The 26314-nt window shown below is 34.0% G+C and overlaps 1 protein-coding gene and 1 long non-coding RNA gene across 2 annotated transcripts; one reads left to right on the forward strand and one right to left on the reverse strand.

The window, feature by feature from the left end:
* Positions 1 to 16969: 16969 nt before the first annotated feature.
* LOC109185086 (auxin response factor 6) lies at positions 16970 to 23161 on the reverse strand. Its single transcript, XM_019335077.1, has 14 exons — positions 22158 to 23161; positions 21901 to 22013; positions 21390 to 21488; positions 21262 to 21318; positions 21027 to 21185; positions 20847 to 20931; positions 20538 to 20628; positions 20063 to 20227; positions 19850 to 19972; positions 19625 to 19700; positions 19397 to 19541; positions 17945 to 19089; positions 17653 to 17843; positions 16970 to 17506 (listed from the first exon to the last, which is right to left on the reverse strand). The coding sequence occupies exons 1-14, from the start codon at positions 22201 to 22203 to the stop codon at positions 17308 to 17310; spliced, it is 2694 nt and encodes an 897-aa protein (XP_019190622.1). The 5' UTR covers positions 22204 to 23161; the 3' UTR covers positions 16970 to 17307.
* LOC109185087 lies at positions 19096 to 25084 on the forward strand. Its single transcript, XR_002054931.1, has 3 exons — positions 19096 to 19244; positions 24641 to 24644; positions 25074 to 25084. It is a non-coding gene; the product is annotated as an uncharacterized LOC109185087 (long non-coding RNA).
* Positions 25085 to 26314: the final 1230 nt, after the last annotated feature.

Raw genomic sequence — 26314 nt, forward strand, 5'->3', positions numbered from 1 at the left:
GAATTGGATACAGTACATGCTAGCTATTGGTTCATGATTGAGATCGATATTTATCGAGTGAATTCCATTTTTGGTCCTACTGTTATAGGGGTGTTTCCAATTTCAGTACACTTTAATTTTTTTTGCCACTTTACAACCACTGTTATTGAATGTGTTCCACTTTTAGTCCACCGTTAATATTTTCGTCAAGAGGCCATACAATCAAAGGGTATTTTGGTCTTTTTATGTTTGTCTCTTCTCTTTTAATCCATGCGCTTCGTCCTCCTCCTCCGATATTCGAAGATGGCTCTTCGAACAACGAGAATGGGAAGCCAAAGCTACATCATTTCGTTCGTTCCAACATGGGCCGGCGAGGTTTCTTAGGTTTTAGGTTTAATGTTCTCATTTCTTTAGTCAAACATAGTCTTAGATGAGAAGAAATGTCAAAATACCCCTAGATTACACGGCCTCTTGATGGAAATACTAACGGTGGGACTAAAAGTGGAACACATTCAATAATAGTGGTTATAAAGTGGCAAAAAAAATTAAGGTGGACTACAATTGAAAACGCCCCTATAACAGTAGGACCAAAAATGAAATTCACTCATATTTATCTTTGTATAAATAAGTGCCATGCTTGACTCCTTCCTATCTTCTTTTCTACTTTCAATATTTCTTTCTGGGAAAATTTTAGTAAAATCCTACCAAATCTTATTGTATGATCTGCAAGTAATCAAAATTTAAGGACGTTTGTCGGATATATTAAAAAGAGTTTTTACCCATTTTGGTCCCTTGACTATGGCGCATTCTCAATTTTGCATTCCGACTTTTAATTGCACCCAATTTGGTCCCTTGACTATAAAAAAATTATCCCAATTTGGTCATCCGTTACCTTTTCCATCAATTAGGCGTTAAGTTGGGGGATATGTTGGTCCATTCATGTGTGGCGCTCAAAGTGCAATCCGACATGTCAAGGGACCAAAATACCCCCAACTTAACGCCTAATTAATGAAAAAAGTAACGGAGGATCAAATTGGGATAATTTTTTAAAGTCAAGGGACCACATTGGGTGCAATTAAAAGTCAGAATGCAAAATTGACATTGAGTCATAGTCAAGGGACCAAAATGGAAAAAAACTCTATTAAAAACTTTTGCCATATTTAAATAAATGTAATTTTTTATTAGTGTATATATTTTAATTTGTGTTATTTGAAAAACCTTTAAAGTAACAATCAGCATCGTGTTCATATTGTATCATTATGCCCAGGGGCGGAGCCAAATTTATGGAGGAATTATGTCATGTTAGTCAACATTAGTACTAATCATAGAATATCATTATATATACCATACATGATTGTATCGATTATTATTAATAATTATTTATATTTATATTATGTGCAATAATATATGAAATATATAGTTATGGACAAATTCTACAATTACTCTATAACTTATTGACGAAAAGTGTAATTTTCTCTAAAAAAATATTTACATTTATTTAAATATACATTGTCACTCTTTTATCAAATATAAAGTCGTCAATTGTTTGATTAACAACAACTTTTTCGATAATAAATTGATATTCATTTTACTAATTAATTGAATATATATTTCAGAATTTAAGGGATAAAGACAAAAACCAAGTATAAATAAATAAATAAAAACACACTATAAGTTACCAATTAATTAATGAACTAATAAAACTAAAATATATACCTCAAATTTAGAGAATAATAAAGTTAAATTAGATACTTGATGTCCTCCATTATTGAAATCTTGACAAAAGAAATAAGCTAATTAATAAAGAAAAAATAATGAATTTGATTATTTAATTAATTTATTTTTATTTAATGAATTTAGGCTTTAATATATATATATATATATATATATATATATATATATATATATATATATATATATATATGAGAAGGGGAGGGGGGAGGGGGGAGGGGGGGGGGAGCAAGCCCCCCTACCTAAAGGGGTAGCTCCTAGGGGTGGGTGTTTCAGGTTTCGATTCGGTTTTTTCGATTTCGTTTTAACTTTAGAGTTCGGTTTCGATTCGGATTTAATTCGGTTCGGTTTAAGATCCCCAAATTTCAACATTTCCTAATTTATCGAACATACTACCAAACAATACATAATCACATAATCCAAATCCAAACTCTAAGCATTATATAACAAAATAGCAATCCAAACTTTTTTGCATAACCGACTCTTCAGTTGGTTCACTTGGCATATATTTATTGACAAGATGAATAATCATTTATCTGTATAGTTGATATTAGAAGAACATGTGTCATGTACTATATTGTTAATTTTTGGACACAATATGTCATTGCAAGTGCACTCGAAATATATTCCAATACTATAAAATAATTCTAGTGCACTGGAAATCAAAAATAGAATGACTGTAAAGAACATTAAATTTATAGAAACATGAAACTAAGGAAAATACTGAATATATTGTAAATATAACTCAAGTTAGATATTACTGTGAGGTAAAGAACAATTGCGACAAACAACAAAAGTGAAATGTAGAGAACAAGATATAAAGAAATCAAATAAAAAATTTAAGGGAGATACCAGTGAGAATAAGAACGGAACGGCGGAGCATGCATCAAGGGACTTGGATTTACTTCTTTTTTATTATTATTATTATTATTATTATTATTATTATTATTATTATTATTATTATTATTATTATTTATTAAAGAATTATATGGTATTCGGTACGGTTCGGTTTGGTTTTTGCCAAACCGTTTGGTTTCAGTTCGGTTCGGTACCGAACCGTTCGGTTTAAAAGAATCTCGAATCGTTTGATTTTTTATTACTAGTTCGGTTCGGTTCGGTTTAATTGCCCACCCCTAGTAGCTCCGCCCTTGAGTATGCCCACTATAATCACACGTGTATGTGTGTATTTATATATATATATATATATATATATATATATATATATATATATATATATATATAGTGGTTGTTCAAGGTGCTAACATCGAAGGGGTAAAGGTGGTTGCTAATATATTGTATTGTAGTTTGACATATATGCTTTTGTGGGATTGACTGATTGTAATATTGCATGTTTGTTACAGTTGCGACGTGTTATTTCAGAACAAAAGCAATTGTTTCTCTAGGATGGGGTTAGGGTGAGGTCTATAGGCGGCAAAAAAAGTGTGATTGTATTGAAAGGTATGTGCCTATGAAGAGATGAGAGACAGAGTTGTCTCACTGGGCGTGTCAATTTGTGAACAAAGAACATTGAATTACATATATTGAAATTCAAAATTTTGGTTATTGTTGGATATTGGTGAATAAATCGATACACACAATATATAAGAAATATATATTTGTCCCGAAAAATGGAATTTAATTTATAGAAAATTAGTTCCAACCTATTTTGGTACGAAACCAAAATTATATATATATATATATATATATATATATATATATATATATATATATATATATATATATATATATATAGTGAAAGGTTCTCATGCGGTTGTGCGGTTATTAATGTGCGTGAGATTTGTACTCAATGTGCATGAGTGTTGTGTCTAATGTGCCTGAGATTTATACTTAATGTGCGTGAATGTGTAAAATGCAGCAGAAAATATGGATATCAGCTTCTTCCCCATCCCCAGTACCTGCAATCTGTTAGTTGCTTCAGAATAACTTCGATTATTGGGTTGCTCATAATGTGGTATGGAATATGCTGGCCTGTGCTTATTCGACATCTGAGATGGTTGCTGATGCTCTTTTTGTTCTATCCAAGATGAAAGATTTGAATCTTCAAGTTTCAATAACGACATATAATAGTGTGTTGCTCTGCTTTATTGATGTTTACAATGAAATAAAAGCTTCCCAAAGTGAATACACAAATTCTATCCTTATCAATGGTCTATGCAGACCGATCTTGGTGCGAGAATCTGGAACTTCTGTTGTTTGCTTCAATTCCAGATTGTTGAAAATTCTCTTATTACTCACGCACATTAAGCACAAATCTCACGCATATTAAGCACAATACTCTGACACATTAAGTACAAAACTCACGCATATTAACATGACGCACATTAAGTACAAATCTCAAGCATATTGAGCATAACACTCACGCACATTAAGTATAAACCTCACGCACATTAATCCACCGCACGGGAAGCAACAAATGCACCTGATCCCTTCCCTATATATATATATATATATATATATATATATATATATATATATATATATATATATAGGGTGAGGTTCAAGTGAGGCCAAGGTATTAGGTGAGGACTGTGGACAAATTGCATCCATTAGATCAGGCAATCTAACAGCACCCATTGCACAAGGAGAGAAAGTAAAAGCCATTAAATAAGACATATAACGGAAGGAGTAATAAATATAGGGGGTAAAACTGTAATTGGATAATAGGTTGTGCAATACTAGAAAGGAAGGAGCGAAATCGGAGGGTCTATACGAGTAGGGTTAAAACGACGGAACTGTAAGGAAGGTGTCGCATTGCACAATCACATTGCGAGAGAAACAAAAGCACAGAAGCCGATTAGGTGAAGAGGTGGTTACAACTACAGAAACGACCGCTATGGCGGACGGAACACCTAGAAGAAGTAACCGGCGAGCATCAATTGAGGCACCGAGTAGACTCCGTAAGCAAAAAGTTAATTTTTTTTTTTTTGTTTATTGGTTTTTTTTTTAACGATTGGCTGAGAAATTGGATTCATTGTTTATGAAATTGCATGTTTGTAGTCAGTGGTATTGTGTGTGTGTGTGTGTGTTTGTTTGTTTTTTTTCTTTTGGATAAGAAAAAGTGACCAAATATGGATTTATTTTATCAAAGAATAATCCCACCACAACTAGTACGAAACTAGTACAAGGGATTTAATCCTGACGAGATTAATCCCACCACTTGGTACGAAACCAAGAACAAGAATAAAACAACAGACGGGTTTCTAACCTGAGGTTTTAACCCAACGAGAAGAAAGAAGAAGCAGAGGAAGCTCAAGTCGTGTGTACACACACTCTCCTTAAAACCGATTCGCCACCTCCCGATGGGTGCTAGAAGCGTTGTGGCGTCAATCTCCCAGGATAAAACGAACTATGACTTTGGCGTTTGAGCAGTCCAACCCAAAGTCCGACAAACTAGAACACAAGCTGAGCACTCCGATATTTTACGAAAGATGTTTGGCAGAATTTCTTTTCTCTTTGTAAACGGGACGAGAGTTGGGAGAAAACAAAGAAAGATTTTGAGAGTTTCAACCTCGAGCTTCAAAACATTCTGCCAACATCCTAGGTTTTATAGGGAAATGAGGAATTAGTAGCCCACTGCACATTAAACCAATCATAAATTCAATTTAATATTTGGATAATAACGTTTGAAACGGTCGTACTTATTATCAAAATAATATCAACGGTCACAAACTTAATACGCGATTAATTCGCACCGACCATAACGACCCGTTTCAAAATATTTGAGTGACCAAGAAGCCCATACAAACTCGAAAGGTTTAATGAATTGGGACCGAATCACACTCGAGTGATCCGCATGCACCGAAACGGTGCAACACGAATCAATGCATATAGCATTGACTCGTGCACACCGAATCCACAGCACGAAATGAGCTGCTTTGGTATCCAAAGCTTAAGCTCAATTCGTGCACAACTTTCATCCATGCACAAAAGCATAGCACAAAAGTACACTTTCCCAATTCACTAATTAAGCTTTCAAAAGCTTAATTACCACGTTGCAACTTAACCTTTTCCAAAGCTAATTTACAAGCATTCTACATGAATGCTAAGTAATTAGTACAAAGATTAGTGCTAATCTTAATTAGCCACTACACAAAAGGTTTAAGTTGTTGACTTTCATACAAATTGGTTCACTTTGATAATCAATTTTCCATTCACCTATTATCCATTTTGAGCGTACATTATATCAAATTTTTCGTCTCACTACGAAGAACCCCAATCCACTTTCACACGACCCAAATTGAAAGTGGACCCACATATATTTGTACCACAAAATAATCACTCAAAATGCCATTTTTTGCTAAAATTTCCAACACATCGAATATCAATGCGGTGTGGGTACAAGAGCTCTGTGTAGTCCCCTGATTCTTCAATTGGATGTCTTGAACACTCCACCATTGAAGGGCCTCCTGGTTTCAAGTGGCTTAATCTTCAAAGAAGGGCTTGTATATATAACTTGTTATTCATTGAAGGGCCTTTAGGTTCAAATGGTTTGATCTTTAATAGAGATTTGGATCAACATGCATGATGTTCATGGAGGAGACTTCTACTTTCAGGATCACATTTTTATTGTGATCACTGAATACTATTTTCAGATGGTTTACATGATTATTTCCTTAGCTAGGATGAATACATAGAAATAATAGCTCCTATTTATAGTTATGGGATAGAAGAGTTTTGATATATTTAAACTCTTTTGATATTATCTAATTAACAAATTAGATAATATCAATATTATCCAAAATATTTTAAATATACTAATATTAAAAACTAATCATATTTATCAAAATTTTAATGTCAACAGTATCATTTTGTGGTTTTGTGTCTTCGTCAAAAGTGGATGTGCATGAGTCTGTTCAAGCTAAGGAATAAGGGTAGTGGTAAGCGGTAGAGAGAGATGCACATGAGTTCTCAAATCCCAAAAGATTAATTATATGCTGGTCTTGCAATTAGTTAGGTCATCATGATAGTAGGAATTATCCTCTAGGCAATTAGATTGGTGCTGTTTTGTAATTTTTTTCACTTGTATCAATTTTTATGACTTTACGTTGGTTGTGTGGTGTAATTGCGTTATACGATTGTGTGGTGTTGCACAGCAAGATGTGGTACAGTTTCATACGTGGATGATGTATTTTTTTCAAATTTGTGATGCACATGTAGAATTTTTTTTTTTTGAATGCACATGTACTCATGTAGGATTAGTTCATTATTTTAGTTGATCATTTTTTGGTTGTGCACAACTGGACAAATGCAACACGAAGTGGTCAGTAATGCATCATAAATTTCTATAAAACAAAAAATGCACCACAAGATTAAATTATTGACGTTATAGTTCCAAAAATTAATTAGAAAAATAAATGTAAAAATAGTACTGGTAACATATTTTTTAAATTAAAAAATAGAGAATGAAAATTAAATCATCGATTACTTTTTAGGGCTTAGAGGTGGCATAGAATAAGGACTTTCGGTGGTTGGTTGTAGAGTTCAGATGTTCAATTCACAAGTGGTAAATTGACGGGTTTGTAAATATGCTCTTAGTAACTCATTATGCAATATGGTGCATGCTTGCAGGAAGGAGATAATTAATTATTGGGGTATTTCAAATTTACACGTGTTTAGAGAACAAAATAGAATTATCACGGTATTTAGCCATAGTAGTAGTCTTTAGATGCTTGATCAATTTCGGTTGGGTCTTCATCATCTCTCCTCGATGATTGTCTTCCGTGACCCATGTTCTAGAACAACATCTATAAATCTATTATAGAGTAGTTTTTGCCTTCTTTTACAGCACGTTTGGTTCACGGAATGAATTTGGAGGGAATAGGAATGCTATTCCACATGGAATGGAATATGTAAGGAATAGAATATGAATTGTATTCTGTTGTTTGGTTGGCTGAAGGAATAGACTTTAGTAATTGTATTCCAGTGTTTGGTTGGTTAAAGGAATAGAAATGGAATAGGTTTTAAAGACATAAATACCCTTATAATAATAATAATAATAATAATAATAATAATAATAATAATAATAATAATAATAATAATAATAAATGGAATTATTATTATTATTATTATTATTATTATTATTATTATTATTATTATTATACAAATACATTTATTTTTATATTTATTTTCTCACTTATCCCACATCGGTTGGAGAAGTAAGGAATGGAGCCTTGAGGCTCCTATAAAAGGAGTCTCAAGGCTCCATAATTTCAATTGCAATGCTCATCCGCTAGGCAAGCTTGCAATGCCCATCCGCTAGGCATGCAGATGAGCAGACTACTTAATTTAGGAGCCAAGACTCCATAATTAAGGAATTTTATACAGTTATTTTTTTTACATATATATATATATATATAAAATAAACTGTCACGGTCGATTTTTTGACCAATTGCAAACGCTACAAAATGTATGTATGAGTGTGTGTGTGTGTGTGTGTATATATATATATATATATATATATATATATATATATATATATATATATATATATATATATATTTATTGATAGATTGATGGATAAAAATTATAATTAATTAAATATATAAATTTATATAATACACTATATTTATTAAATATATATAAATATTATATAATGTGCAAAGGTTATTTTTGGTATTTATGATATAAAAGCTATTCCCAATGACATGGGAATAGCTAATACCAAGGCCCCCCTAGGAATGGTTATTCCCCTTGCGAAGGTAATAGCTCATTCCTAGGCATGTTATTCCCATGGCAAAATGATCCAACCAAACGATGGAATAGGTATATTCCAAGGAATGCTATTCCATTCCTGACCTATTCCATGAACCAAACATGCCATTAGAGTTTTGGCCTTTTGGGTCACCCCTAACCTCACTCTTGCTAGAAAAAATAAAAAATAATAAAAATAAAAACAGGAAACTAAGATAAACAACCTTTAGATTTTCTGAGTCAACTCAGAGGAGAAACAATCATTATATCACGAACCATGATCTATCTTGTAAGGTAGATCATTAACATAAGATACATTTTTATTATGTTAAAGGTATATATATATATATATATATATATATATATATATATATATATATATATTTTAGAACATGTTTAATACACTAAAACTGTTCATTTTTGAATGTACACTATTTGATATGTTATCATTAATGTATTTAAAGTACACAAATAATATACATTCAGTATAATAAAAATATATATTTATTGATGGTTCACATTGCAATGCGAACCATGGTCCACATTACAATGTGGACCAATTTGTCAAAAGTCAAGTAGTTTGTACTTTGTAGCTCAATGGCACCTCTGTAGCTCTCTCAAATGAGAGATCACAGGTTCAAACCCCGTGGAAGCACTGACACATTATAATAGAGTCCGTAGTACTAAAAAAAAAAATATAATTTGTCGAAGGTCAGCACTTCACAATAGTTATGGCATGGACCGTGGTCCACACAGCTGTGTGGATCACAGTTCAAAAACGACGTCATTTTGAGTTTTTTTTTTTTTTTTCATGTGACCCCTGCAACATACATTTTTTAAAGAGTTAATTACCATTTTGGTCCCTCGACTATAGCGAGGACCAATTTGGTACTTTCGCTATAGTTGAGGGGCCAAAACGGTAATTAACTCTTTTTTTAACTTTTGATGTACATTATTCTAACTCATAAAATACATTATTTTATTCCAAAAATTTCATTATTCTAACACATAATGTACATTATTCTAACACATAAAGTACATTATTCTAACTCATAATTTATATTATTTTAATTCATAAAATTCAACGACGTTGTTTTGGACCAATTGTGTGGACTGTAATTTGCCAACCCTTCAAATATGGGCTGGGCATTTTCTAGTATCTACCTAGGAAGTTTACGGCTTAGGGTTATTAATAATTCTTGGGCCTAACTAAATTAGGCATTTTGTTGTAAATTATGTTAAAAATAATTGATTTCAGAATTTCTTAAATTACAGGGTATTTAGTTGGAGAAGGGGAATTACGCAGTTGTTATATTATAGACCGCGGTGCATAATCGATTATGCACCGCGGCCCATATACGGCGCCGTTTCTTTAAGTAAAGAAACGGTCCGCCGTTAGAGTTAACGGAGTCCGTTTGTTTGGTATATTAAACACCAACTGACACTACAGTATATCCAAACCGACACTGCAGTTATATCAAAATGATACTGTAGTTATAGTGAAATGAAACTGCAGTGTATATAAACTGAAACTGAATAACATTTCACATATTTGAGTGTATATTGTACAATGAAGCTGTAATTATATCAAAATGATCATGTAGTTGTGTTTTAATAAAACTATAGTGTATATAAAATAAAATTAAATAACATTTTCACATATTTGAGTCTATAAATATCGAATGAAACTATAGTTATATCGAAATGAAACTGTAGTTGTGTTCAACTGAAACTGCAGTGTATACAAAATGACACTGAATAACAGAGTTACTTTTTGCAAAACAGTGCGAAACGGCGGAAATAAACACTGTTAATTTTCATTTAAAAAAAAGACGCGCGGTGCATAATCGATTATGCACCGCGGTGCATAATATAATTTGCCGGAATTACGTGGGAAAGGATTTGCAATTTCATGGGAAATGAATTACTGGGAATAAAGTGGGAATTTAAATTCCAATGTTTGGTTGACAGGAATAGAATTACTGGAAATTTCAATTCCATTGTTTGGTATACATAGGAATTGAAAGGGAATAAGTAGTATAATGTCCAAAATGTTCATTGTTGTTGTCAAACATTAATTTTAGGTTAAAAAAGGTAGGGGTAATTTTGACTCATCACTATCTTTTTTTCTTCCTAAAATCTCAGGAATTAAAATACCAGGGGGACATGAGATTTTAATTCCATGAAAATGGGGGAATTGCAATTCCTTTCAACCAAACAAGGGAATTTTGTGGCAATGGAATTAGATGGGCATTAAGTGGGAAGAGAATTTAAAATCCCTTCAACTAAACGCCCTGTTAAGGTATAATAATAATAACAACAACAACAACAACAACAACAACAACAACAACAACAACAACAACAACAACAACAACAACAACAACAACAATAATAATAATAATAATAATAATAATAATAATAATAATTATTATTATTATTATTATTATTATTATTGTTATTATTATAAAAAAATGGTTCACATAATAATTAAATAAAAAAATTCCAATACAATAATATCGTTATAATATTATTATAAAGGGGCCAAAACGGTAATTAACTCTTTTTTAAATTTTAATTTTACATTATTTTAACTCATAAAATACATTTTTTTATCTCAAAAGTTTATTATTCTAACACATAATGTACATTATTCTAACACATAAAGTACATTATTCTAACTCATAATGTAAATTATTCTAACTCATAAAGGGTTTGTTTGGTTAATGGCGGATCCGCCATTTTCAGCGTTTTGATTTCGGTCAAAACGCTGAAAATATTGTTTGGCAAATGGCGATTTGGAGCAGTGGATTTGCTCCAAACCGCCAAGTTACAACATGCTGCTATTAGCAGCGTGTTGCTATGGCGTTTTGGGGAAAGAAAGATCTTTCCCCAAAACGCCCCTATATATATTATAAAAAAAAATTATCACTTACCAATTAAGGCTCCTTAATTAAAGGAGCCCTTTTGTCTCTTTAACATTATTAAAACTGAAGTTATGTTTCTCTTATATAGAGGAGCTCGAGCTCCTCTTCTTGAGTTACCGATGTGGGATCAAATCCCACATCTGTAACTCCACTTTATTTTTTATTTTTTTCTATAAATATTTTTATATAAATTTTTTTGTATAATAATAATAATAATAATAATAATAATAATAATAATAATAATATTATTATTATTATTATTATTATTATTATTATTATTATTATTATTATTGTTGTTGTTGTTGTTGTTATATATTATATATACCTTTTAGGTCATTTTACATGTTAACCGCTAAGCTGAACAGCTAATTTCACCAAACACTTTTTTTACAAACCGCTAACACAATTCGCTAGTCAAACATGCTAATATAATCCGTTATTTGTTAACCGCTAACACAATCCGCTACCGCTAACCGCTAACCGCTGATTGTCAAACAAGGTCAAAATTTAACTCCGTTGTTTTGGACCGTGGTCCACACAGCTATATGGACAGTAATTTGCCAACACTTCAATTATGGGCTGGGCATTTTCTAGTATCTACCTAGGAGGTTTAGGGCTTAGGGTTATTAATAATTCTTGGGCCTAACTAATGTAGGCATTTTGTTGTAAATTATGTTTAAAATAATTGATTTCAGAATTTCTTAAATTAAGGTATAATAATAATAATAATAATAATAATAATAATAATAATAATAATTATTATTATTATTATTATTATTATTATTATTATTATTATTATTATTATTATTATTATTATTATTATTACCATAAAAATGGTTCACATAATAATTAAATAAAAAATTTCAATACAATAATATCGTTATTATAGAGAGATTTTAACATTGAGATGTAACATCGGTCATATGTAATAATAAAAAAGTCCTCATGGGAATATATGTTTTAAAATTCTTATCCCAAGGCTGAATCCCCAACCCTAAGGGCCCCATACTCTGACCCGACAGAGCATGTGGGAGGATGTAAATCACAGTGACTCAATGAGTTAGTAGGCAGGGCGTGCGCACAAGAAATCTACCCACTTTGAATATAATTCCCACACTGCTGCCGCCGAGATTTGAACTTTGATCTCTTATCCCAAATACTACTCACTAAACCATTGAGCTAAACCCGTGCGGGTATATTTTAGAATTCTGAAAGGCCTGGAGAGACTTTAGCAAAAACCACTACTTCTTATCTCAGTCTGAAGTCTGAACTACAGTGTTAAGCATGGTGGCCTATTGGGTATGAATGGCCCAGGTTTGAGCAATGAAAAACATCATTAAAAGTTGGGCTTTGGAATTGAATAGGATGAACCAAACTAAACTCCTTAGCTAAAATTCCAACCGTTCCAATAACCTAAGCTTTTAGTTGCAGACCCAATGGATCCAAGTTGGGCTTTTTAGATTCTAGCCTACCTCAATTGTATTCAATAGTTATGCTGTGCAACCGAATGCGCCATGCATGGTACATACGATGCAAAATGATGTCGTTTTGATTAAAAATGTGTATCCCACTTAAAAAATAAAATTCAAGTTCGATTCTCGGTAATAACATTATTGTGGATATATAGTTATGAGTTTCTGGATATATAGTTATGAATTTATGGATATTTAGTTCATTCATTGTGGATATTTAGTTCATTCATTGTAGATATTTACTTCATTCATTCACTGTGGATATATAGTTATGAATTTATGGATATATAGTTATGAATTTCTGGATATATAGTTATGAATTTATGGATATTTAGTTCATTCATTGTGGATATTTAGTTCAATCATTGTGGATATTTAGTTCATTCATTGTGGATATTTAGTTCATTCATTGTGGATTTTTACTTCATCCATTCACTGTGGATATATAGTTATGAATTTATGAATCTATAGTTATGAATTTATGGTATATAGTTATGAATGTATGCATATATAAAAATGCTATTGCCGGGAATCGAACCTGATTTTTTTTTAAGTGGGACGCACGTTTTTTTAACCAAAACGACGTCGTTTTTGCATCCGTATGCACCATGCATGATGCATACGAATGCACAGCATAATTTGCGAATTGTATTGGGAAATTATATCATGCACCAAGGCACACAATGCATTGTGCGTTCTGGTCCAAAAACAACGTTGCTTTGTATCTTTTTGTTTTTTTTTTTTTGGAAATTTCATTTCCCCTGTCTGTTGTTAAATTTTTTTTTTTTTTAAAGTTCATGTTTCGAATGTACATAATTGTATAATAGAATGTACATAAACCCCTAACATAATACACATAATCTAACATAATACATAATACAAATAAACTCTTAACATAATACACATAAACTCTTAACTGTTAAAAAAAAATCTCATGTTTCAAATGTATATAATTGTATAATAGAATGTACATAATTGTATAATAGAATATGCATAAATTCCGTCGCGTCAACTCCCCAACTACTTAACAAAATGACGTTGTTTTGGGCAGGGCGAGGTGTACAATGCATTGTGCGTCCTGGTGCACAATATAACGATTGAATTGTAGAGAAGTAGAAATGGGGTAACCAATGTTTATTAGGTTTACCATGTCCACACAGTTGCATAGGGTGCATTATTTGTATACGTAAGCTAAAATAGTATGAAAACTGCTTGAGGGTTCATTATTTATATGCATAATGTTCAATATTTATATGCATAGGGTTTATCATTTGAGCATATACAAATTGATTGAATGTTAATTATTTAGACATGTATATTCTAGGTTCATTTAGGCTATACATATATAAGGTTCATTATTTGTAGAGCATACTTGGACTTGTTCATCACACTTCACCCCTTTACTTATAAATCTAATATTGAATAAAATATTGGGAGAAGAATATTGAATAAATCTAAGTTCACTATTTGTATGCATAAGGTTTACTGTTTATATATAGAGAGTTTACTATTTATATATATATAAAGGGTTTACTATTTGTGTAGATGTGTTTGATGCATGGTCCACAATAAAATTTGCTGATGGTAACAAAGCTATCTGCTCATTTAAAATTATTTGAATCTAAACTCAAGTTTGAGTGTATACTGTCTAATGAAACTGTAGTTACATCGAAATGATATTGTAGTTGTGTTGTAATGAAACTATAGTGTATATAAAATGAAACTATAGTGTTATATACTGAATGTTCGCAATTTGAATTGTGAAAATTCAGTATGTAAATTGTGAACATTTCGTATGTAAATTGTGAACATTCAGTATATAAATTGTAAACATACAGTATATAAATTGTGAACATTCAATATGTAAATTGTGAACAGTTAGTATATAAAATTGTAAACATTCAGTATGTAAATTATGAGCATTCAGTATATAAATTGTGTATTTTTAAACTCGGGTCCACAGAATAATTTGCAGTGCCATCCCCCAATCAACTTGATTAAAAAGTTGACTTAATAATCACAAGTTTTCAAGTCTCACTCTTGTGGGAATTGTCTATTCACTTTCTTGATTTGAACTGGCCGTTAATGTATTTTTAACCCTGCAATTACACAATTCTAGTAGTTTTAGTCTTTAATCTTTCAATCGTCGTAGAATACACTCTTTACCTTTGCAAAAAAATAAATAAAAGTTATGATTTGTCTTTGGAGCAACAAAATTGTGAACTTCCATATATATATATTAAAAATACATCCATATGTGAATTTTTACACCCAAAAAAAAAAAAAAAAAAAAAAAAAAAAAACTTTCTAATTAGTTACAAAATGTGAGCCAAATCGCAATCGAAGTTCATGATTTCACTTCTTGAGTGACAGAAATTCTGAAATTGGAAAAAAAAAATTTTTGAATAGTACTGATTCTATTAGATTGTAATATTTGTTCAAACATGCTTTCTCAAGCTAATGAAAGTTGAAGCTGTTAAAGCTCGATCTCATGATTGACCACGTGAGAACTACATGCCATCTAGCACAAAGTGCTTGGTTAGTAAATTTTTTAAAAAGAATTAGAAGTGTATTTTACTGCAGTTAAAGAACAGAAACAAAAATGACTATAATAATTACATAATAAAGATACTAAAAATACATTTTTCCCACTAAAATATCAGCAAGCTAGGGATATATAGGAGTCAAATTTTATCCATTTTATTCGGTGACATCATAATTATTCTTCCAAAATGTTGAACCCTCCACACCCTAACAAAGTATTTGGGAAGCTGTAAATGAGTAACTCAAATGAACATAAACCACAGAGGCTAGTCCTTCACTTTGAGAGGTTGCTCCCACACTGCCACTGGTGAGACTCGATCCCTGATCATTCTTCCAAACTTTCACCTCTATGACTAATTGAGCTGCCCATGCGGGTATGACATCATAATTATTATTCATGTAATGATTAAAAACTATGTATGATTATCTGAAAAAGAAAATACATATGTACCTCCAACTTTTACTCTCACGCACAAAAATTTTGATATAAATGACTTACATGAAAAAATAATTTATTAATATTCGTCACATTAAAAATCAGAGTAAAATTTAAGGAGTAAGATTTGAAAGTCTATGTAGTAGAACGCATTTGAAAAAGAGGGGAAGAAAACACAGAATGACACATGGGGTCAAACATGTGTGTACAGGCAGTGCATGCAGCCTTTATTGAAAAAAAAGTAGCTCCCCATCTAACCAGTTGCCCCACATATGGTTGTTGGACTACCAACCTTAGCTTTATTGTATGGATTATACTTTGTATTGTCACATTTTTCATCCCAAAAGTCCCCACATCTGCCCTCACTACATGCAAGCTAACCCTCATTTCCTCTTTGGTGGCTCTAAATGTCAATCATGCAGATACTTCTTGGATCTCATTCAGACTTTCAATTATTTTCACAATACAAAGTACCCAAAGTTTAATATAAATTATATATCTAATAACAACCAAAAAAAAAAAAAGTCGGTTCAAGCGAAAAAAGGACTTGACCCACTTTAAGTATAAGATAAAGACGTTGATTCAAGTTAAAAGTACTTAAAGTCACATGTAATTTCGAGACTCGTCTGTATGTAATAACAATGTCCTTAAAAGAATTATAGTGTATATATGTTTCGCTAAGATGAACTGAGACAGTATAAGATAAAGACGTTGGTGCAAGTGAAAAGTACTTAAGTCACATGGAGTTTGAGACTAGTATGTACACAACAATGCCCTTAATAATTAAAAACAATTGTATTGTACATTCCACAGAGATGAGAATGTGTATAAGAGAAAAATGTTTGTTCAAGTGAAAAATATTTAAAGTCACATGCAGTTTGAGACTATTCTGTATACAACTATACCCTTAATAAAAAAGAACTGTATTGTACGTTCTACTGAGATAAGAATGTAAAAAATAAAGATGTTGGTTCAAGTCAAAAGTACTTAAAGTCACATGCAGTTCGAGATTAGTCTATATACAACAATGCCCTTAATTAAAAAGAAATGTATTGTACATTCCACTAAAATGGAATTGTATAAGATAAAGATGTTGGTTCAAGTAAAAAGTACTTAAAAGTCACGTACAATTCGAGACTCTCAGTATGCAACAATGCCCTAAAAAGAGTAGTACTGGATTAGTCATTTGGCATGAAAGTGATAACAGGTAGAGAATCTAGTATAGTGAATGTGCACTAAGGCAACCAGTGTGTACAATATTACATTTCCACATCAAAAGTACTAGATTTGCTAGTAGTGAAAACAATAATACTTGACTACTCTAATTACCTAGTAGACATTTGTTTGTCTATTCCTTAATTGGGCACAAAATCATAAGATGTCTTGATGATAACTACAGATGAGATGAAAAGTTGGTGCACAGTAGTTGCAGGGGGCATGCATGCATTTCTTGAAATTAGGCAAGATAATATGGGCAAAGAAATGCTAAGGCTAACAAATAACACAAGTTTTAATAATCAAGAGATCCAACAGATGCCATGCCACTAATCATCTTCCTCGACTCCGGTGGGCTTCCAAAGTCGTTGCAACTCCCGTTAGACATCTGAGACATGGGAATCGAGCTTAGAAGCTCTAGACCGCGCTTTCCCATCTGCTGCACCTCTTGAGGCGAGAGTATCTTAATACACCATACGCTATTCACAAACTCCCTGCAATAGTAGTAGTAAGATGAACATTAACCAATGGTGTGGTCGATCGAGGATATATATATAAACCCCGAGTTTCATAGAGAGTGTTAAGCATAGAATTCGTTCTCTTCAAACAGTGGAAGTGGAGAGTATATATGAGAACTTACGGCCAGGGGTCATCGCCAAGAAGAAGAACATCATTCTCTCGGTCAACGAATACAAGCTGCCAGCCTGATCTCAACGGGTCCTCCAGTAAGCCTTCGAGGCCGAACATCTGAGCAAGTTCACTGCGCAGCTCATGGTAACTGCTAAACTTGGTTATGTCCAGTGACCTTCCCAAGGACCCCGACTTGTAAACCTGATCACGAAAGGTAAACAGTTATATGATCCGATGAAATTACACGTACTGAAGAGTCCCACATTGATAAAATAAGACCATAAACAAGATTAAAAATTTACCTTAACAAAGGTTTTGTTGGGTGGGTTTTCTGGCCCCAAATTCTCGGAATTTTGCATGACACTTGATTCCTCGACGCAAACTGGAGGTGTCATTCCTGGATTTAGGGGGAAATCATTGCCCGAATTACTCATATAGCTGGAAGAGACAAAGGGTACTGTTGTTGAGTCGCAAACACTGCCTACTCCCTTGAGGGAGGACATCCCGTTCTGCATCAGAAGAGATGAGGAATCTATATTAACCCCGAACAGGAGGTGATTTTGGGGATCATTGCTCCCTTCCTGGTCCTCGGAGCACACCCTACTCCCCGGGAACGGTGGTAAAGAAACAGCATTCTGGGATATATTCATGTTCGGTGCTCCCAGCTGATCCACCTGAGATGAAATACATTGTGAAGGAAGAACGGGATCGACTGCAATCCTCTTTGCTGGCCAGCCAGTGGGGGACATCAAGTTACTGGATCTCGATGCATTTAGAATATGCGACGTTTCATATGGGGGCACTGAACCGAGCAGACACTGCAGCGGATTAACCACGGGGTTGACAGTCGAGTCAGAAAAGGTTTGCGGTTGCATAGAACAGATTGTTTGTAGCGATGGCGGTTGAGATTGCGAGCTCGAAGAAGCCAATTGGGACATGACAGATCCTACACTCGAAACCTGCTGATCAATACACTGTGCTTGCTGTTGCGAAGAAGCTTGCTGGGGTCGTTGTTGCTGCTGAATACTATTGAACGAATTTTGATGTTGCAATTGTTGCTGAAGAAGCGGCTGGGATATGGGTGGTAGGGGCTGGGTTTCGTGGAGATTGGAAAGAAAGGTAGGTTGATGGGGTTGAGACTGTTGCAGTATCTGAGGCTGCTGCATTAGGCCAGTGGGAGACCGGTGGGGAACCCCGTTTGCTTGCTGGAATTGCAAGAACGAGGAGAGGTTTTGCTTGGAAGGATCGACTACCCGCATCTCTTGAAGAGCAGCCGTGGCCATGGCGTGATAGACGTCGTTTTGCATGCCTAGCATTGGAAGACTTGGCTGCATCCAAGGCGTAACGCCACCGATTCCTTGAAAATTGAGTGACTGAATTCCTCGGTCTCCAGCATCGCGGAGCCACAAAAGGGGAGAATTCATCATCATATCTTCATCCTTCATCCCTAAATTACAACAACACACTCATTAATCAAAAGCTATTATTGCTCATTTATTCCAACTTAAGGTAATAAAGTCGCGCCTTTGCTACTAGCTATAGCTTTTGGCGTAACTGGTAAGCGTTTGATCCTAACAAATGGTATTAGAGCCAGGTCACGGGGTGCTGGGAGGGGGGAAATTGTTGGACGGGGCCAGAAAAGGCCAAGTCTAGCACCCGGTGGCTGGAGGATTGTTGGCGGAGGCCAAGCCCTCGATCCTAACACATTTTTAGTTATTTGTGTGTTAGGGGTGGTATGTAGCAGTGGCAAATACCATTGAAGCTCGGGAGTCCTGGTGGCCATGGTCGCTTGAGTCGGAGAAACGGTGATGGATACATTGGGAATGTTATTAAAGGTTCAATTTCCCAGAGGGATACTCTTGGTTGCCTATCACCCGCAGTCGATTCATCCCAGCCAACCTGCATAAAGACGAACACTGCCTTCAGGGTCTCAACACATTGAGCAACATATATTCAATATGCCAAGAAGCCCGAAAACTTACCTTGACAGAGCGCCAATGTGAGTTTGGCCAACGAGCAGGTTCCAAATCACTGATGCCAGTTATCGTGCCCATATAGCTGAAATGCAATATAATAAGTAACAGATAACTGACTCGAAAACCTGTCTGCCCTTTAGAACTTTGCAAAGGAGCATATTATATTCAAGAAAGGAAAGGGAAACCTAAATATTCATCACAAGACAAAACAAACAGTATAGCTCTATTTACCGGCGAACACTAGACTCTTCAGTCTCGAATAGCATCCTGAAGCGCATACCAACAGAAATCCGGGTATGATATACAGCCTTAACATATTTAGCGAGAGGCACGACGAATTCAGAGGGGCTAGCCCTACAATGTGAATTACATCATTTAGTTATAGCCAATCTACTACAAAGTATAATATAAAGTGTACATAATGTTACAGATCGAAGAACACACCTTGGATTGAAAAAAATGGTGAAACGGCTGTTAGTTGCCGCTGCATGAGCAGCAGCCGCAAGAAGACCAAGATGCATACTGTCACTTGATATGACAGACGATGGCATGATGGTTTGTGGACGATTGGCACGCCGAATACCAAGAAGCAATTGGTTCTTCTCATTCCTAATATATTAGAAACACAATCAGAATCTGTGGGGTAGCCCTAGCCGAAATGGCTAAGAATACAAACTTGTAACTACAAGGCCATGAGTTCAAATCTTAGCCTTCTTGGTTTGAGCCGGTCGGCTATAGGCAGGCTGGTTTACCTCCTTTTGTTCCTTTGCCAGCTAGGGTTAAAAGACGGGGTTTACCCAGTGCACACGCTCGGGTAATTGCTGCAGGTTTCCCTCGTCACCCCGAAAGGTCGATTTGTATTTTAGGAATGAGAGAAACAAATGGAATAGATAACAATACAAAACAACCGAACAATTACCAGATAAAAATGACTGAATCACCAGCAACAAGTCGTTTAGCACTCACAAACACACTCCAACCTGTTGTAAGAAGATGCCTTTTTGGCTGGCCTGGCACGTAACAAAGCCAAGAATTGCAGAGTTGAGAAAAACGCTACAACTATATTTCATATTTTCATTCAGTCAATTTTTTTCTCGGTGAACTAAACACGAGTCGTAAGCTTCATTTCACCACATACAAAGTCAAACCTATAAATATGGTACCTATAGAATTTGCATAATTATGTTGTGGGAGAAGTATAGCTACTTGACAGTGTTCAAGGACTCACCGCGGAAAATATGTCTGAATTTCCATTCGTTTTCATGGAGGTCCCTTGCAATCAACTCTTGAGCTGGAGGCTGCTGAGAGTAGTCCTGTGAATTGAAAACGAAAAAACGAGGATTGATTACACGAAGTTGAAAGACAAAGTAGACGGTTTTATGTGGTAATTATAAGAAGATCTGATTACCAATTGAGGAAACACTTTCTCTGCTGCACGGCGAGGAACTGAAAATCCACCGTGAGTACTTGTATCACTCGCAGTTAGTGTTTTGCAGAAGTAATTTGTTGGCTGTTTGCTCGGGGTACCCAAGTCCATTGGAAGAAAAGACGCCTCCTTTTGCTCTTGCTGCGGGAAGAGCTTATAAATTAGGAAACGGGAAGACCCGACAGATCAAAACTTCACTAATGCAGAGGAAACTAACCGGGCTTAGAGGTTGCAAGGTCATTTGAGCATAAACTTCGTCCGTCTCCAAATCAGCCTAAAGAGAACAAATTTTAGAAACTTGGGTAACAAAGATGAGATTAGGGAAGCGAATTAAAGGCCACATACATGCATTGTTACATTGTGTAGCTGACAGATAAGTTGGGGAGGTAAGCTCGGGTAATTAGGAATATGAGCGTCAACTTCCCTGTTCGTTGAAGCAGCAACCTACACACAATAATATATCCAAAAGCATCAAGAGAAATCCAACCAAGTTGCTATAAGCCACAAACAAAGACTATATATCTCCTTAAGCTAGAGATATTGATTTCCCAAAGTAATCAAAGCTGTTATAGAAATGAAAACTAGAAGATCATCCCCGCCAGTAAAGGCCAAATCTAGCACCTGGTGGCTGGGGATTGTTGGGCGGAGGCCAGTAAAGGGCTTAAAAGGCCAAGTCCAGCACCCAGCATCTCGAAAATGTGATGGCGGTCTAATAAGGAAATAAAGTTGAGCCCTCGCTACTAGCTATAGCTTTTGGCATAGTGGTAAGCGTTTGATCCTAACACATCCCGATTCTAAGCTAATCTAAGCTTGGCAAGAAATTGTGATAAGCTAGGAGGGAGAGAAAGAAAATAACCTGCTCACTATGGCCTTGGGGGAAATACACCACTCTGCTGCCCACAGCAGGTAGGGAAACAAGAGGACCAGCACAGGCATGCCAAAGTTCTGAATTTAGGCATTTTTTCTCCCCTGCAATTCCACCCACCATCATTCTTCAACAAACAAATTGCTACTTTATCCATTTAATCAGAATATAAATATATACATATTGTAGACACAAAATTGTTTAGAATAGCAGCTAGTACACTAAAAAGAATGAGTTTTTTTTTTTACCTTCAGGAGGGGACTGCTGATTGAAACCAGGAGAAGAAAGCTTCATTTCTGTAGATTCAAAGATAGAACACCAATCCCACTCACAAATGATATCTTAAACTCCCCCCTTTCGTTCCAAATTATGCCCCCTCCCAACCCAATGCAAGAAAAACACTGCACCCCATCAGTAAAAATGGTTCATAGTTAGAGAATGAACAGAATTTTCCCTTTCTTAAAACCCTTCAACCAAAGCCTGTTCCTCTACAGAACACAAATGGTACTATCAGCTTCATCAGCTCCTCTCACCTTTGATTCACCCTCTACCCCAGAAAACAAAACAAAAAAAACACCAATTTCTAATTCATAAACCCAAGCCACCCTTAGTCCGTTAGCTTCCACATTATTTCAGCTTAAACCCAACATAAAATGCTGAATTTTTCTGCCTCAATTCAAGCTAAACTTATTGGAAAAGAATTCCCAGTCTGCACTGTTCTTCAGATCTCAGCTTCAAGAAACCAAAAGCCTCCAGGCATGGAATTAAACAAAAGATCAAACTTTTACAGCTCCCAATCACCAGAAGCTAAGGAAGAAGCTAGCTCAGTTTCAAGTTTCAACACCAAAAAGAGAGAACCCAGAATTTTGTTTGATGGACTTGATTCAAATGATCTCCAACTTCTAGTTCAGAGTGACATACTTACATAAGCAACCTGCAATATTATATCCCAGTATTTCCCCTCTCTCTCTCTCTCTCTCACTATTTGTATTTATTTATGTATATATATATGCATGTGGTAGTACAGAAATTATAGCTATGGGTGGAAACCTTGAGTTCTGCTAAAAGGTGACAGAACAAGAAATGGTGGTGGAATGAGAGTGGCAGACCTCACTACTTGAGATGAGATGAGATGGCTCTGCTCTTCACCTAGTAGCAGCCTATGCTCATGCTTCCTTGCCTTTTCATTATAAATCATTTTCTCTCTCTACTCTCTCTCTCTCTCTCTCTCTTCATTTCTGAAGTCCCATCAGTGCACGAAAACCGCCATTATTTCTCAGTATAGTACAATGGTTAGGAAAAGAATTTTTTTTTTTTTTAAATAATAATAATTTTACCCTTTTTTTTTCTTTCTCTTCTATGATTTGAGATTTCTTTTTTTTTTTTTTTTTTGAGTCTTCATATGGTAAACTGTGAATATTTACTGAGTAACAAAAATCAGAATGACAGATTTGGCCTCTGACATTGAGGAAACTGCGACTCTGCCCTTTTCCTTTTTCCGTGCAACTTCAACTGCCAATCAACCCACCAGCGCTTTTTCTTATTAATTTCTTTTTAATGTTACAAAATAATTTTTTTTTTGAAATAATTTTTTTAAGATACTGAATTTTATTTTATTTTTTTAACTATAGATGTACTATTCTTTGTTTCAATTTCCAAATGAAATATTGTCATAATCTTGTCCATATTTTGGTTGGAATTAAATCGTGGTAATTAATGAATGTTTAATCACCAAAACTTATATGAGGATGTATGGAGATGGGATTGATTTCAAATATTTAATTTTTTTTAAATAAAAATGTAATTTTTTATGGAATTACATTTTCATTGAGTAGTATGAACTCAAAAAACATGTAATTAGGTGTCCTAAACTAACCAATTTAATGCAATTAGTCTAATTTACAAGTTTTTCAAATTTCTAACAAGTCATTTTAAATTTAAAATAATTATTTAAAATTAAATTAAAAAAAAAAATGCCGCGCCGGAGACGAGGAAGTTTCTTCGTCTCTAGCCGGAGACGATATCTTCGTCTTCGGCCATGGAGACGAAGAAACCTTCTTCATATTCGGCACGGTGACCTTTTTTTTTAAATTTAATTTTAAATAATTATTTTTAAAAATATTTTAAATTTGGGTTGACCTCTTAGACACTTGAAAAACCTCCCAATTGAACTAATGACATGAGATTGGTTAGTTTAGAGACCCAATTGTATGTTTTTTCGATGGCGTATTTGACCCTTATTCCATATATATATATATATATATATATATATATATATATATATATATATATATATATATATATATATATATATATGCTCAACAATAGTGAAAAAAAAATCTTGAGTATCAATCAGCTTATAATTTTAGATGAGAGGACAATTCAACCAATATTCAAAAAGAAAAAAAGGAAAAAAAAAAAAAAAACTTGGTTATAATTTTATTGCTTAGACCTACGGAAAAATATCATACTACTACACTGAAAAGCTCATAGTGTTTAGAATATATATAATAATCCGATCGAAATAGTGTTGTAAGATGTGATTGAATACGTTAACTGCAGATATAACATCGTATTTAATTTGTTTTGTTGTTGTTAATGAAACACATACACTACGTTAGATACATATATGCATGATTAAGAGGGTGTAGGAGGGAGTAATCCAATAATCCAAGTAGAGCCTCATTATCATCATCAAGGAGCTGAGCCTAGCTAGAAGATGAGATAACAGTGAAGTCACTGTCAGGGAATGTTGAAAGAGAAAACCTCATAAGAGAACAAAGCAGTCATCATCCCCAGCTAGCTACCGCAATCACCCTGTTTCTTCTTCATTAATACATGGAAGAAAGAGGCCGTGGGAAGGGCGGCGTTCTTTGAAGCTAGCAAGGCGCCTTACCTTTTGGGTGGAGGTCGGTGAAAAGTCAAGTTCATAATTGGTGGACGGGAGATTGTTGGGTGGAAGCCCGATGAAAAGTCAAGTTTAATATCATATCGTACCTTTCTGAAATGTAGCCATATATAAAGATGTTGGGAGGATCGGAGGTAATGAAAGCCCGTGAAGAGTCAAGTTCAACACCCAACTACCAGCTATATAGCTTTTGGCGTAGTGATAAGCGCCTGATTAGAAAACGAGCCAGGTCACTGGTAACCCGTCCCAACAAGAGCAGTTAAGATTGTCATGTCAAGAGTCTTACCTTGCCTCTCAAAAATGTAGTGATTGTATAGAAGAAAATAAAATTACATTTCAATGTATGCTATAACTTTTGACTTAGTGATAAGCAATGGATCATAATAAAATAAATAATAATAAAATTGTGATTTTGTTATTAATTATATTTTTTGGTATAGTAAGCCTTTGATCTTAACCATAGCTAAAATGTATTAGGGTGAGAGACGCAATTTTGAGCTGAGGATGCTTACAAAAACGTGTTAACGTCAGATTTGATGTTTCATCTTTCTCCTATTTCTTCTTTTCACATCAACATCCAACTTGACGCCTCGATGGGGTGTATGCAATTAATTACATATAATTTGTTGTTGTCCATCTTCATCAAGCCGGGTTAAATTTTATTTTATTTTTAAAATATCTTCAATAGTTATGAATTTTAAGGAGTTTTTACAAAGGTGAATAAGAGAAAAAAAAATATGGGAGATAAAAAGAAAAGAAAAAAAGTGCAAATGAAATAACATGCCCAAAGCTTTTGGTGTGCATAACGCCCACCAAGAAGTAGTTTCACTGATTTGGTGGGATCCACACGTCTGACAAAACTCAAAATCTTCATGCAAAGACCTAATCCTTTTGGATCTATAGAAATGTATTACGATTTATCTAAATAGCAATACATATTACACATGAAATAATCCCACACAAGATCTACTCTTGCCCTATTTATTTTGACATAAATTTACAAGATAGTGATAAATTACTATGTTATTTACTTTAAATCTCTATTTTTGATCTATTTTTCAATTTAGAAAATGTGTTTACTAATACCTATTTCTTCAAATTTTTTATTTTCTTTTTTTTTTTCTTCAAAAAAAATGAAAAAAAAAAAAATTCTTTCCTTAGTAAATGTATAAACGGTAAGGCAAAAACATGTTTGAGACCGTCTCACAGATCCTTGTCTGTGAGACAGGTCAGGTCAATATGAAATGTAATACTTATACTAGCAAATGTAATACTTCCTTCGTCGTCTCATTTTATGTGTCGGGTTCGTTAACAAGGCTTGACTGAAGTTATTTACAATTTAACTTTTCATAATATTAAGTTTAAAATTATTATGTAAAATTTATATATTTAGAAACTACAATAAATGTATTATTGAACACGAAAAAATTAAATTTTAAAATTATAAAACAATTCTAATAAAAATAAGTAAAGAATAAATAGTTGATTTAATTTGAC

This window comes from Ipomoea nil, unplaced genomic scaffold (assembly GCF_001879475.1).
Source record: "Ipomoea nil cultivar Tokyo-kokei standard unplaced genomic scaffold, Asagao_1.1 scaffold1310, whole genome shotgun sequence".
Taxonomy (NCBI): domain Eukaryota; kingdom Viridiplantae; phylum Streptophyta; class Magnoliopsida; order Solanales; family Convolvulaceae; genus Ipomoea; species Ipomoea nil.

What these genes read in the sequence shown, in the direction of transcription:
- LOC109185086 (XM_019335077.1), bottom strand. Translation starts at nt 22,203, where the DNA reads ATGAAGCTTTCTTCTCCTGGTTTCAATCAGCAGTCCCCTCCTGAAG. An exon ending in ATTCAGACATATTTTCCGCG is followed by an intron (nt 20,629 to 20,846) that starts GTGAGTCCTTGA and finishes GTTACGTGCCAG; the next exon opens with GCCAGCCAAAAAGGCATCTT. An exon ending in CCAACAAAACCTTTGTTAAG is followed by an intron (nt 17,844 to 17,944) that starts GTAAATTTTTAA and finishes TTTCGTGATCAG; the next exon opens with GTTTACAAGTCGGGGTCCTT.